The 12820-nt window shown below is 41.7% G+C and overlaps 1 protein-coding gene across 2 annotated transcripts in view; it reads right to left on the bottom strand.

The window, feature by feature from the left end:
* The window catches only part of PLAT (plasminogen activator, tissue type), a 34710-nt gene extending 22105 nt beyond the window's left edge, over window positions 1-12605 (bottom strand). The window contains exons 1-2 of one of the 2 annotated variants that reach the window (XM_044278991.1): window positions 12430-12605; window positions 1923-1992 (exon numbers count right to left, since the gene is read on the bottom strand). In XM_044278991.1, coding sequence (XP_044134926.1) covers window positions 1923-1931 — 9 coding nt within the window. In that variant the 5' untranslated portion in view covers window positions 1932-1992; window positions 12430-12605. Of the gene's footprint in view, window positions 1-1922; window positions 1996-12429 lie in introns of both variants that reach the window. The other variant, XM_044278992.1, reaches the window with a different exon arrangement.
* Window positions 12606-12820: the final 215 nt, after the last annotated feature.

Below are 12820 nucleotides of genomic sequence, written 5' to 3'. Positions count from 1 at the left end.
ACGCACTGATGGCCTATCCTTAGGATAGGGCATCAACATATAATGAGTGGAGATCTGAACCTCCATTCATCACTGATCCCATGAAATGAATGGGCACGGAAAAGGAATGCACCACCATATTTTTTTTTTACTAATTGAAAATCTATACAGAAGCAAGTTCCCATTTTCCTTTAAACAGGCTGTGACTCTGTGTTATCTGCCTCCAGCTTTATATTAGGGGTATTATCTTTTTTTGTAATCCTATCATGCGATAATCGTCAGATGACTATTGACTACCCCAGTGTACACAGCACATATTTCTAACAATTTCTAACCCAGAGATAAACCTAAGCAGCAAATGATCCATAAATGAGGTTTCCTCTGGTGAAACTCACAGTCCTAGACCTGACTACTTTTTCGACCTAGTTAGTGTTTTCTGTTCTTCTGGTGGCAGATACTTCCCCTACTCACGTTATCATGACTATGTGTCTATGTGAGATTAACGCCGTTTTTTCAAGGGTTGTCCTGTTTTTAAACTCATTGCTAGCCTCAAGTGATCAACTGTTAAGCAGTACACCATACCAGTGCAATAATGGACTATCTATATAATGCATAAACATGAGTGGTCCATTAGGGAAAGAACTGCCCTTCACTAGAGGGTGGGGATTCAAATTACCTCCATGTTCCCTATTTGGCAGGGACATAGCTATAGGGACTTCAGAGGTAGAAGTCGCACAAGAGCCCAAGAGCGTAAAAGTGCCCCAAAGTCCCTTTCGTACATATGAGGACAGCAGTATTATAAAGGGCATATGGTAGGTGTGAGGTTGCTACAAATTTGGCAATGAGGTCCAAGAGCTTCAAGTTACGTATGGAAAGAAGAGGTCTCTACCAGACAACCCCAACTCACTTGGGTATATCAGATCAGATCTTTAGGAGAACTTGGCATCCTTCCTGTGACTTCTAGCCACAGGTTTTGCTAGGCAAAATAAGGCTGGCTCGCTTTAATGCCGTTTTCCAATCAATGTAAAATGAGTCTCCCCACTTATATCTCATTTTAAAGTTGCAAAGAGTCTGTGATTTACTTCATCTAAATGTAAAATAGCTCACTTGGAGAGAAGGAACCTTCTGTGTTACTATCATATTGGCAGTTCTGTCTTATCCAGGACTTCACAAGAGAAGGAGCTAGGGATCCTGATATCAGACGGCTTCAAAATGAGTGCCCAGTGCGGGCAGGCGGCTGGGAAAGCAAGTAGGATGCTTGGCTGTGTAGATGGTGGTAGGACCAGTAGGAAGAGAGAGATTGTGATCCCACTGTATAGAGAGCTCGTGAGACCACATCTGGAATACTGTGTCCAGTTCTGGAGACCTCACCTAAAAAAGTTATAGATAAAATGGAACGGGCAGGCTACAAAATTGGTGGAGGGTCTGAAGTATAAAAAAAACATATCAAGAAGGACTTAAAGAACTGAATCTGTATAGCCCGGAAGAAACAAGGGAGAGGGGCGACATGATCGAAACCCTTAAGTATGTTAAAGGCATGAATAAGGTTCAGGAGGGAAGTGCTTTTAATAAAAAAAAAAAACACAAGAAGAAGGGGACACAATCTACAATTAGTTGGGGAAAGATCAGAGCTAATGTAAGTGGAAAGAGTTAGTTCAGGCTTGGAACACCTACCATCAGACGTGGTTGGGAAGTCTGCAGTAAGTGAATTTACACATGCCTGGGATAAACTCTATACTAAGATAATCTTCTATGTAGTCTTCCTAATGCCTCTCACATACACTCATTTTTCCGCCACGATTACATATCAGCCAATGCAAAAGTTATATTTGTTGTCCGAAAATGCACTGTCCTGTCTAGATAATCTGCAGCTAAGAAGTCATCAGATGCTAGAAGCACCACATTGTCACCCTTCCATATGCAGCCATTACTCGTCCACTTACCTTCTGCATGGTTGGAGATTTCTTCTTCTGCAGCCTGTAGCCTTGTGTTCTCCCAGAAGACTGCAAGCAGCTGCTTAGAGAAAAGAGAGAGAGGCCAGCATTACTGAAGGGTTAGTCAGCAGAGAGAAAGAAAGCAGATAGGCAGGCGGGGGACATGTGTAGGAGGAGAGTCCTGATCAAGAGGACCACAACAGGGCAGAAAGAGGCAGACTTCATATAGAGGAAGTTATAGAGACATGAGTGTGCCAAGAGAACAAATAGTCAGGGAAGCAATATATCACATCTTCAGTATACCTAGACTTGTAAATGGGTCAAAGAGTTACGGGATCTGTGGGAACTCCAGGGGTTAAGCGGATATGAAGTGGAATTTGAAGTAGTTTACATGAGTACATGATGTTTACGGTTCTTACTCCATCTACTCAACATTTTATAAGCTCTGACCATAGGTTTACTCATGCTGACTACTTAAAATGCCAGGAAAATTGCCCCCCCCCCCCCCCCCCAGTATCTCAAAGGATAGTTAGGGGACCTTAACCATCAGTGAAACATCTGCCCATCCTTGGGTCCACCATGCCCTTCTGAGGAGATGTTGTTAATTACTTTGATAGCGCATGAGAAGCAAATAATATTATTTCTGATCCTTTAAAAATATTTTTGTGCTTTGGGTTGTCTGAATATCTGGTTTTCTGCCTCTAAACATAAGGGTTTGTGGGAAGATCCTGGAAAAACATTGCTAGGGCTTCCCTCAAATTTTTGTTGGAGGGATGGAAACGGAGAATAGTGCCATACAAGGCTTATAGAACTGCAATATAGTGTAGTACCCAGATAATGTTTTAGCCAGTAGTATTAAGGGAATTGGGGATAAACTGCTAAATAGCAAGTTTTAAGTCATCTCCATATGGTGGGAACCGAATCCCCTAAATCACATGCGTCAAACTCAAGGCCTGCGGGTCACCAGATCATTATATGTGGCCTGCACAAGGTTGTGGGTTGTGGAAAGACATGGAGCCACCACTGGGAATAGCAATTTTCCATACCCAGCAGTCTCAGGGCTGCACTGGAGCCAGCTGTGCATGACGTCACGATGTCAAGGAGAGACGTTGCCTGTCCTCTGCCCTGTATATCTGGCAAAGTGACGTGGCTGGCACTCCTGCCCTCTGCCCTAAGACGTATCTGGAGTTCGTTGAATGTGGACTTGAAGAATACAAGTACAGGTACACTATGCTCCATAAAAATGCACCAATATCAACTACAATCTGAACTCACTGTGTTATCTGTCGCATTACATAGGACTGCAGGTGACATCTACTACATTACCTGCACTCAGAGAGTTATCACTGTGTTATTTGTGGTGTTACATAGGACTGCAGCTGACATCTACTACTTTACCTGTACTCAGAGAGTTATCACGGTGTTATATGTGGTGCTACATAGGACTGCAGCTTATATCTACTACATTATCTGTACTCAGAAAGTTATCACTGTATTATATGTGGTGCTACAAAAAACTTCAGGTGACATCTAGTAGCATATGTCACCCGCAGTCCAATGCAAAACCACAGATGATAGCATTTTGTGATAACTTGTCTGTGGTCTTACATAGGACTGCAGGTGATATATTGTAGTAACTACAATACATCAACTGCAGTGCTATGTAACACCACAGATAAGTTATTGTTCTGTTATCTGTGGTGTTACATAGGACTGCAGGTGACATATACTATAAACTACTTTATCTATACTCAGAGAGTCATTACTGTGTTATCTGTGCTGTTACATAGGACTGCAGGTGACATCTACTACAATGTAGTAGTGGGATATATCAGCCGCAGTCCTATGTAACACCACAGATAACAAAGTGACGACTTTCTGTGATAACTTATCTGTGCTGTTACAAAGGACTGCAGGTGATACATTGTAGTTACTACAATATATCACCTGCAGTCCTATGTAACACCACAGATAAGTTATCACTGTTATCTGTGGTGTTACATAGGACTGCACTGCAGATTGTATAGTTTCAGAAGCCAGCCCTTTGAAGGCAACCATAACACTGATGTGGCCCTTGGTGACAATAAGTTTACCCCCTCTGCCCTACATAGATGAGTCTCTTTTGACCCATGTTATAATCCAAACTGGAATATAATTGCCAGTATTGTTTACATGAGGGACTCAACAAGAAGGCAGTCAGGGACTGTATCGGGGCTGGTAATAACAACGCACTTCATTTTACTACTATCCTTCATCAACTATGTCTATGGAAAACCAATAAACTTTAAAGAGGGTAAATCCTTTATTAAAAAATGCCTTTGCTGAATTCATGTGGAGGAAGGAGGAGTTCGGGCTGATGATCGAGAAAAAACAACGCTCTACTGTGTAAACTTACTGCTGATCATCTTGCAAACGAGCAAATTTTTTGGGTGAGCGCATCTTTTATGCAGCACTAAAAACTTGTCGGCAGCACATCAACACTGTGTTGCTGAAAACTGTAACGATTGCATTAACGATCATTCATCCCCGTAAGGTGTAATGATCGCTGCATGTAAATGTCGGTAATGAGTTGGTAAATTCTGCCTATGTAAAAGGACACTTTATATAGCTGTCAGTCAAATGCTCATTCGGCTGACAGCTCTTCCTCCCGAACCCACCATAGATATGTACACTTGGCCAAGCATGCATGTGTTCTCCATGGGCAGAGAGGAAGGGGATTAGTCTGCTGTCAGACACTTCTGATGGTGGCTTATCTCCCTTAAGAACAAAAAACATTGACATCCTGAAATCCAACTGCCAATTCTTATTTTTCCGACATCTCCCATTGGGGTAAAGTTGGGAGGCCCCTACACACATTAGATGTTCGGCCGCTTCCACTAAAATTATCAGGTTCGGCCAGCATTGCCCCAATGTGTATGGTCCTCTTAAGCCAATCTACTGTACTATTTCTTTCCCAGATCTGATGCCCATGGGTATCTAATAGACATTATCATGCTAATGTAGAGGCCCCATACACATTAACCTGGCCATACATTTAAGAGAATGACTGTACATACGATCCCACCAACTAGACTGCCCGACCAGGAGTCTGCTTTTTTATAAACAATGACTCTTTGGTGCTTGAGCACAATGGCAAGTGATCAGCTGAATTCAGCTGATCATGCCATCAACATACAGTTCTGGCCGATGAAAGGGTGAAGTTTTACAGCACGGCGGATTACATTTTTGGCAGACAAGAGTTCGTGAACGCTTGTTCGCGCTAGTTTAACGGCCGAAATCTGCCAACTTTCATCTTACGTGTATGGCCACCTTTAGAGTACCGTTGGCTAATCCTTCTGAGAACGGCTGGTTCGGCTGATAATCTAATGTGTATGAGGAACTTCCAACTTTTCCCTGACAGATGATGTTGGGGGAGAGAAAGATTACTTGAACTGCATGATCCTTTTGTTCTCCCAGGAGATAAGCCCTCACCAAAACTATCTAGTAGCGGTTTTCTCCTCAATTCCCATTGACAACACATAGCCGAACCGAATGCACATGTGTATGGGGGAGTCAGGAGCGAGCTATCAAAAGAATGATTAGCCGGCAGCTATTGAATGTGTTTGCCCACTTTAAGTCATGAGACATTTGAAATAGGAAGCTCTTGAGCCCCAGAAAAATGTTTACACCCCCCCCCCCCCCTCTAATTCCCATAGAAGAAGGACACCACATAGTTTCTTCAGCATTGAGGCCTGCAGTCAGATGGGGTAATTTAAAGCAAGATAATCTAACGGTCTGGTTACTATGAATCATTACACAGTCACGTTAGTAAAGTCAAGCTGATTATTTCCAGCTCTTGTTATTGAAATCATATAGAGGTCATTCTGCTTGATACAGTTTTTTTTTTTTTCATGCAAGTCAAAAAATTATGCAGCATCTTCCAAAGTCTGTTTTCAAAGGAGGCGTCAGTAGTTACTGAAGAGCTCAAATCCATCTCAAGCAGAACTCCAATCTTCAACATTGTGCAAAGACTGAATCACAAATGTAAGTGTAGACAAGGCCTTATTGTTAATATGACCACAGGAGGTCCCATAGATGGAGCACCTTGGCCACTTTAGCTGTGGTGTTCAACAGAGTAGAGTAGTGTTCAATTTCCCTACAGCACCACCACAGGAGAAATTAAGCATTACACATTTCCAGTTGAAATCAATGAACTGTCCATGTAATGCATGGGGGTGCCTGGTCCTTCAGAGACAGAGACGCTCTTTGTAGCTGCTCTCAGCTAATCCATGGACTTCCCAAATGAAGGATCACCCATGATCTCATAAAGGTCTAATAGGATAGTTGAAATGTGTTTTCTAAACTGGACATCCCCTTTAAAGCTAAACTCATTGTGTACATGGTTAGACCTACCAAGTCAATCAGTATCAGAGCTACAGTAAACTCACCATGATCAGATGATTGTATGGTATAAATGGTCCCAATTACAATTATTAGCCTATATCTATGGTCTAGGGTGCCTACAGCATTAGTCCTGAATCATGGTAAAACAGAGCTCAGACCTTATCCAGAAATTGGTATGATTGGGTTAGAGGCCATTACAGGTCCATCCTTAGTTGGTTGCGTCCCTTCATTGCCATCTGTCTTTCACATGTTAGGCTGACCATGCACATAAGATAGAGTCAACAGCTATCTCCCCTGATCCCCTCCTAACACATAAATGCTTAGCCTGGGCATGCATGTTTTCTGAACAGGAAGATGTGAATAGCCCACTTCCAGACATCTCTAGTGGCATCTTATCTACTCAAGGTCAAAAGGATTGGGTATGCTGAAATCGAACATCCTGATCCTTATCTTTCCCTATATCTGACATATGCAACTGGGTGGCATACAGCCACATATGTTAGAGCTTTATTTTTGGTTCACACAATGTGCTGAATGTAAGGCAAAAATAATGTCTGGAGAAAGCCCTAGATAATACAATGTACCCTTGTCTCTCGTGCAGGTGTTCTCATGGCGGTTTGGTGGTCAGTGATATCACTGTGTTATGCTGAAAATGTTCCTTTAATGAATGTGTAATTGTCAACAAAGGTAAATTCCACCTGGATATGAGACTCCAACTCATACAAGAAACATGCCTCAGATTACAACTCGCGAATGGATGCATCATCCTCAGTGAAAGTCTATTAACCCTGCACCTGACAGTGAGGAATGCTACTTGGTCCACATATCTGACAAAATCTTTCCTAAAGATGGAAGTAAAATGGTCAAAAAGACCAGGACATTGGATCCTGAGTCAGAATTTCCTTTCTTTGGAGGATCGTGTAGTTGATGATGTCATGATCTATCCAAAGCAGGCAGGAGGACACTCTGAGGTGTCCACATTATGGGACCAGTCTTTGGGTATATAGAGATGTTGTCTGTTTTATATATTCCCTTCTCATATATGGTAGGGCTTAGAGGACAAGGGGCTCTGACCTATTATTTATAACCAAGATCTCTGGCCAAAAGTGCTTGACTCTGGAGGTGTCCTTTGAAAATAATAGCTGACCTCTGGCAAAAATCAAAGGTATTCTGACTGCCATGCCCATAACCCATGCCATCCCTTCTCATGTCCATTCCTACTGGCAGGACCCTCAGTAATCTAAACTACCTGCAGGAGAATACATGAGGAGAATACATCACTTTTTCCCAGCAATGATGGTTCTGTTTATTACCATACTGGCTCACAGCACTGAATCAGTTTGTTTACAGTGAGATGTCCTCCTACCCGATATGGGTTATCTCACCCTCACACTGATCACATCCAGTTCCCTGCACTACACCCGCCGTACTGATATCCGACCTCAAGAAAGGCACAGGACTCATCTGACACGCATAGTATATAGTATATTGGACATGGAGATCTTCACATTAGGAAGCAACCGTTTTAGAAATATTGTCCACTGTGTCCTATATCCTTATATACAGACTGGAGAACAGTCCTATTATATTAATGACGTGTAAGTACAGTTTTGGCCAAACTTTGGTGGATAGGTGGCCTCATATCTGACTCTAGAATAGTTTAGCATACATGGTCATGAGTTCATCGTCAATGACTGCAGGGTGTTCAGTTCCTGTAGCTGCAAACCAAGTCCAGATCATCACCCCTCAACCACAGTGTTTGTTAGTTGGTATAAGGTGTTTGTGCTGATATGTCAAACGTGGTGCCTTGCATTATGGCCAAACATGTCCACCTCAGTCTCATTTGTCCAAAAAAACACTGTTTCAGAAGTCTTTGTTGAAATACAACTTTGCAAACTTCAAGGGTCACTAAGTTTTCATAAAGCTTTGGATGTCATAGAGACATATCAAAAGTTTTGATCTGTGGGGGTCTGAGTGCTGAGACCACTGGTCCACCACCAATCACTAGGACAAGGAGGGAGAAGGGCATGAATATCTCGCTCTTTCTCCTCGCTGCAGGATAGAAAGCAAGATGGACTCAATAGAAAGTCTATGGACCTATCTCAATTCAGTCTCCTGCAGTGAAGAGAGAGGAGGATATGCAAGAGCTTTTGTCTCCTCATTCAAGCGATCAGTGGGGGTCTCACTCAGATCAACACCCATCAAAACCTTTGATATGTCTCTATGACATATCAGAAATTTTATGAAAATCCAGTGACCCTTTAAGCCATGCTGCCTTGTTTTTGTTTTGTTTTTTTAGACAGACTATGCAATCTCCTGGCAACCCTTTCAAACAACCCATACTTGTTTAGTATTTTTCTAATTGTAATGTCACGAACCTGAAAATTTAACATGCTAACTGAGTCTTAGGCTACTTTCACACTCGTGTTTTGCCTTTCCGTTTGTGAGATCCGTCATGGGCTCCATCAAGCGGTCCAAAACGGATCAGTTTTGCCCTATGGTATTCTGAATGGATAAGGATCCACTCAGACTGCATCAGTTTGCCTCCGATCAGTCTTCATACCGCTCTGGAGGCGGACACCAAAATGCTGCCTGCAGCATTTTGCTGTCCGCTTGACGGAACTGCGCCAAACGGATCCGCCCTGGCATACAAGTCAATTGGGACGGATCTGTTTTCTATGACACAATCTGGCACAATAGAAAACTGATCCGTCTCCCTCTGACTTTTAATGGAGTTCATAACGGATCCGTCTTGGCTATGTTACAGATAATACAAACAGATCCGTTCATGACGGATGCATGCGGTTGTATTTTTGTAACAGATCCCAAATGGCGAGTATGAAAGTAGCCTTAGATGAAGCTCTTAGTCTTTTTGGCATTTTCTCTGAGTACTGCATGGTATGACCTTGGGGTGAAATTGCTTGGATGTCCAGTCCTGGGAGGATTGTCAGCTGTCTTGAGTGTTTTGCACTTTGGAATAATATGTTTCAGTGTCGAATGATGAATTTCAAATTGTTTGGAAATGGCATTTTAACCCTTCCTAGATTGGTGGGCATCAACAACTGCTTCTCTAAGTTCATTGCCTCCTTGGAATTGTGTTAGCAAACACCTGAATGCTCCAGACCAGCAAACTGCCCAAACTACTGGTTTTATAGAGGTGCTCAAAACTTGCTGGTGATCAAATAATCAACTGCATTTGGGTAGCAGCACCCGGCTGCTACCTACACCCAATTCCTATGGAAGCAGTAAGGGTGTGGTTAATTTTTCACATACAACTTCAGGACTTTGGCCTAGTTTTTAGTTTTTGTAATGTCCTGATTTGTAAAACCATAGATTTCAAAGAGGGTGTACTTTATTTTTATCATGAATATCTATCTATAATATGTACACCAAAGACTATGTCCTTTACACTGATATACAGACCAGAGAACAGTCCTATTATGTAAATTATATATCTATATATATATATATATATATATATATATATATATATAATACAGGTAGAGGAGTGTGGGCAGCACAGCTGTCTGGACAGTACGGTCGGAGTGCCAGCGGCTGAGGAGGCGATCCACCTCCAAGGATATAAGAGCAGAAAAATCCACAGCACATCCAAGTAGTAAAAAGTAAAAAAACGGCTTTATTCACCAGGCAAGGTACTTTTTACTACTTGGATGTGCTGTGGATTTTTCTGCTCTTATATATATATATATATATATATATATACGCGCTGGAGACTGTGTCCTATACACTGATATACAGACCGGAGAACAGTCCTATTATATAAATGATATATATCCACCGGAGACTGCGTCCTATACACTGATATACAGACCGGAGAACAGCCCTATTATATAAATGATATATATACACTGGAGACTGTGTCCTATACACTGATATACAGACCAGAGAACAGTCCTATTATATAAATGATATATATACACTGGAGACTGTGTCCTATACACTGATATACAGACCGGAGAACAGTCCTATTATATAAATGATATATATCCACCGGAGACTGCGTCCTATACACTGATATACAGACCGGAGAACAGCCCTATTATATAAATGATATATATATACGCGCTGGAGACTGTGTCCTATACACTGATATACAGACCAGAGAACAGTCCTATTATATAAATGATATATATCCACCGGAGACTGCGTCCTATACACTGATATACAGACCGGAGAGCAGTCCTATTATATAAATGATATATATACACTGGAGACTGTGTCCTATACACTGATATACAGACCAGAGAGCAGTCCTATTATATAAATGATATATATACACTGGAGACTGTGTCCTATACACTGATATACAGACCGGAGAACAGTCCTATTATATAAATGATATATATCCACCGGAGACTGCGTCCTATACACTGATATACAGACCGGAGAACAGCCCTATTATATAAATGATATATATACACTGGAGACTGTGTCCTATACACTGATATACAGACCAGAGAACAGTCCTATTATATAAATGATATATATACACTGGAGACTGTGTCCTATACACTGATATACAGACCGGAGAACAGTCCTATTATATAAATGATATATATCCACCGGAGACTGCGTCCTATACACTGATATACAGACCGGAGAACAGCCCTATTATATAAATGATATATATATACGCGCTGGAGACTGTGTCCTATACACTGATATACAGACCAGAGAACAGTCCTATTATATAAATGATATATATCCACCGGAGACTGCGTCCTATACACTGATATACAGACTGGAGAACAGCCCTATTATATAAATGATATATATATACGCGCTGGAGACTGTGTCCTATACACTGATATACAGACCAGAGAACAGTCCTATTATATAAATGATATATATCCACCGGAGACTGCATCCTATACACTGATATACAGACCGGAGAACAGTCCTATTATATAAATGATATATATATACACTGGAGACTGTGTCCTATACACTGATATACAGACTGGAGAACAGTCCTGGTATATAAATGATATATATATATATATACACTGGAGACTGCGTCCTATACACTGATATACAGACCGGAGAACAGTCCTATTATATAAATGATATATATACACCGGAGACTGCGTCCAATACACTGATATACAGACCCGTGAACAGTCCTATTATATAAATGATATATATATACACCGGAGCCTGCATCCTATACACTGATATACAGACCCGTGAACAGTCCTATTATATAAATGATATATATATACACTGGAGACTGTGTCCTCTACACTGATATACAGACTGGAGAACAGTCCTATTATATAAATGATATATATATACACTGGAGACTGTGTCCTCTACACTGATATACAGACTGGAGAACAGTCCTATTATATAAATGATATATATACACCGGAGACTGCGTCCTATACACTGAAATACAGACCAGAGAACAGTCCTATTATATAAATGATATATATCCACCGGAGACTGCATCCTATACACTGATATACAGACCAGAGAACAGTCCTATTATATAAATGATATATATACACTGGAGACTGTGTCCTATACACTGATATACAAACCGGAGAACAGTCCTATTATATAAATGATATACACCGGAGACTGTGTCCTATACACTGATATACAGACCGGAGAACAGTCCTATTATATAAATGATATACGGTATATACACCGGAGACTGTGTCCTATACACTGATATACAGACTGGAGAACAGTCCTATTATATAAATGGTAAAAATTGCATACTGTGGCGAGCAGTCCATTATAATTTTTGCTGTCCCTCTAAGCCAGTGGTGGCGAACCTATGGCACGGGTGCCAGAGGTGGCACTCAGAGCCCTCTCTGTGGGCACCCACACCCTGGAAAAAGCCTACGGCGTACCAATATGCCTTAGACTTTTCCTGCCATTAATAAGCTCAGGGCGCACTATGAGCAGCACAGGCAGAGCACTGACTGTAGGCAGGCTATTATAGCTAAATGATAAAATACATGGAAGATATACTATATTGTATTCAGATAAAATTGCCGAGGTTGGCACTTTGCGATAATTAAGTGGGTTTTCGGTTGCAGTTTGGACACTTGGTCTCTAAAAGGTTCGCCATCACTGCTCTAAGCAATCTGCTGGCACTTACCTCTGCTAGTTGTCGGCCCCAGAAATGTGAACAATTTGATGTTACTTCATACTTTATAAAGCTGCTGTGAGGGGGCAGGAGGGTTTCATGTAGTGGGATATTGCAGTGACGTCATTGATCTCCACCCTCCGCACGGTTTGACTTCACAAGATCAGACCTGGACTGTGACATATTTTTCTAGGGAATTATTATAGCAATCCCCCCTGCTGGATTCTTTCTCAACTCTCTCTTGCTGAATAACCGGAAACCTGGTACTACAGTCAGGGGGGAGATAAGCCGATAGGACCTGTAAGGGGGGGGGGGGGGGGGGGGGAATAACGGAGGCTGGCAGCTCGTTCTGCTGGAAGACAATACAGTGTGAAGCAGAATGAAAGTGTGAAAAGTAGCATAC

Source organism: Bufo gargarizans, chromosome 2 (assembly GCF_014858855.1).
Source record: "Bufo gargarizans isolate SCDJY-AF-19 chromosome 2, ASM1485885v1, whole genome shotgun sequence".
Lineage (NCBI taxonomy): Eukaryota > Metazoa > Chordata > Amphibia > Anura > Bufonidae > Bufo > Bufo gargarizans.
This window is presented reverse-complemented; position numbering and strand designations above follow the sequence as displayed.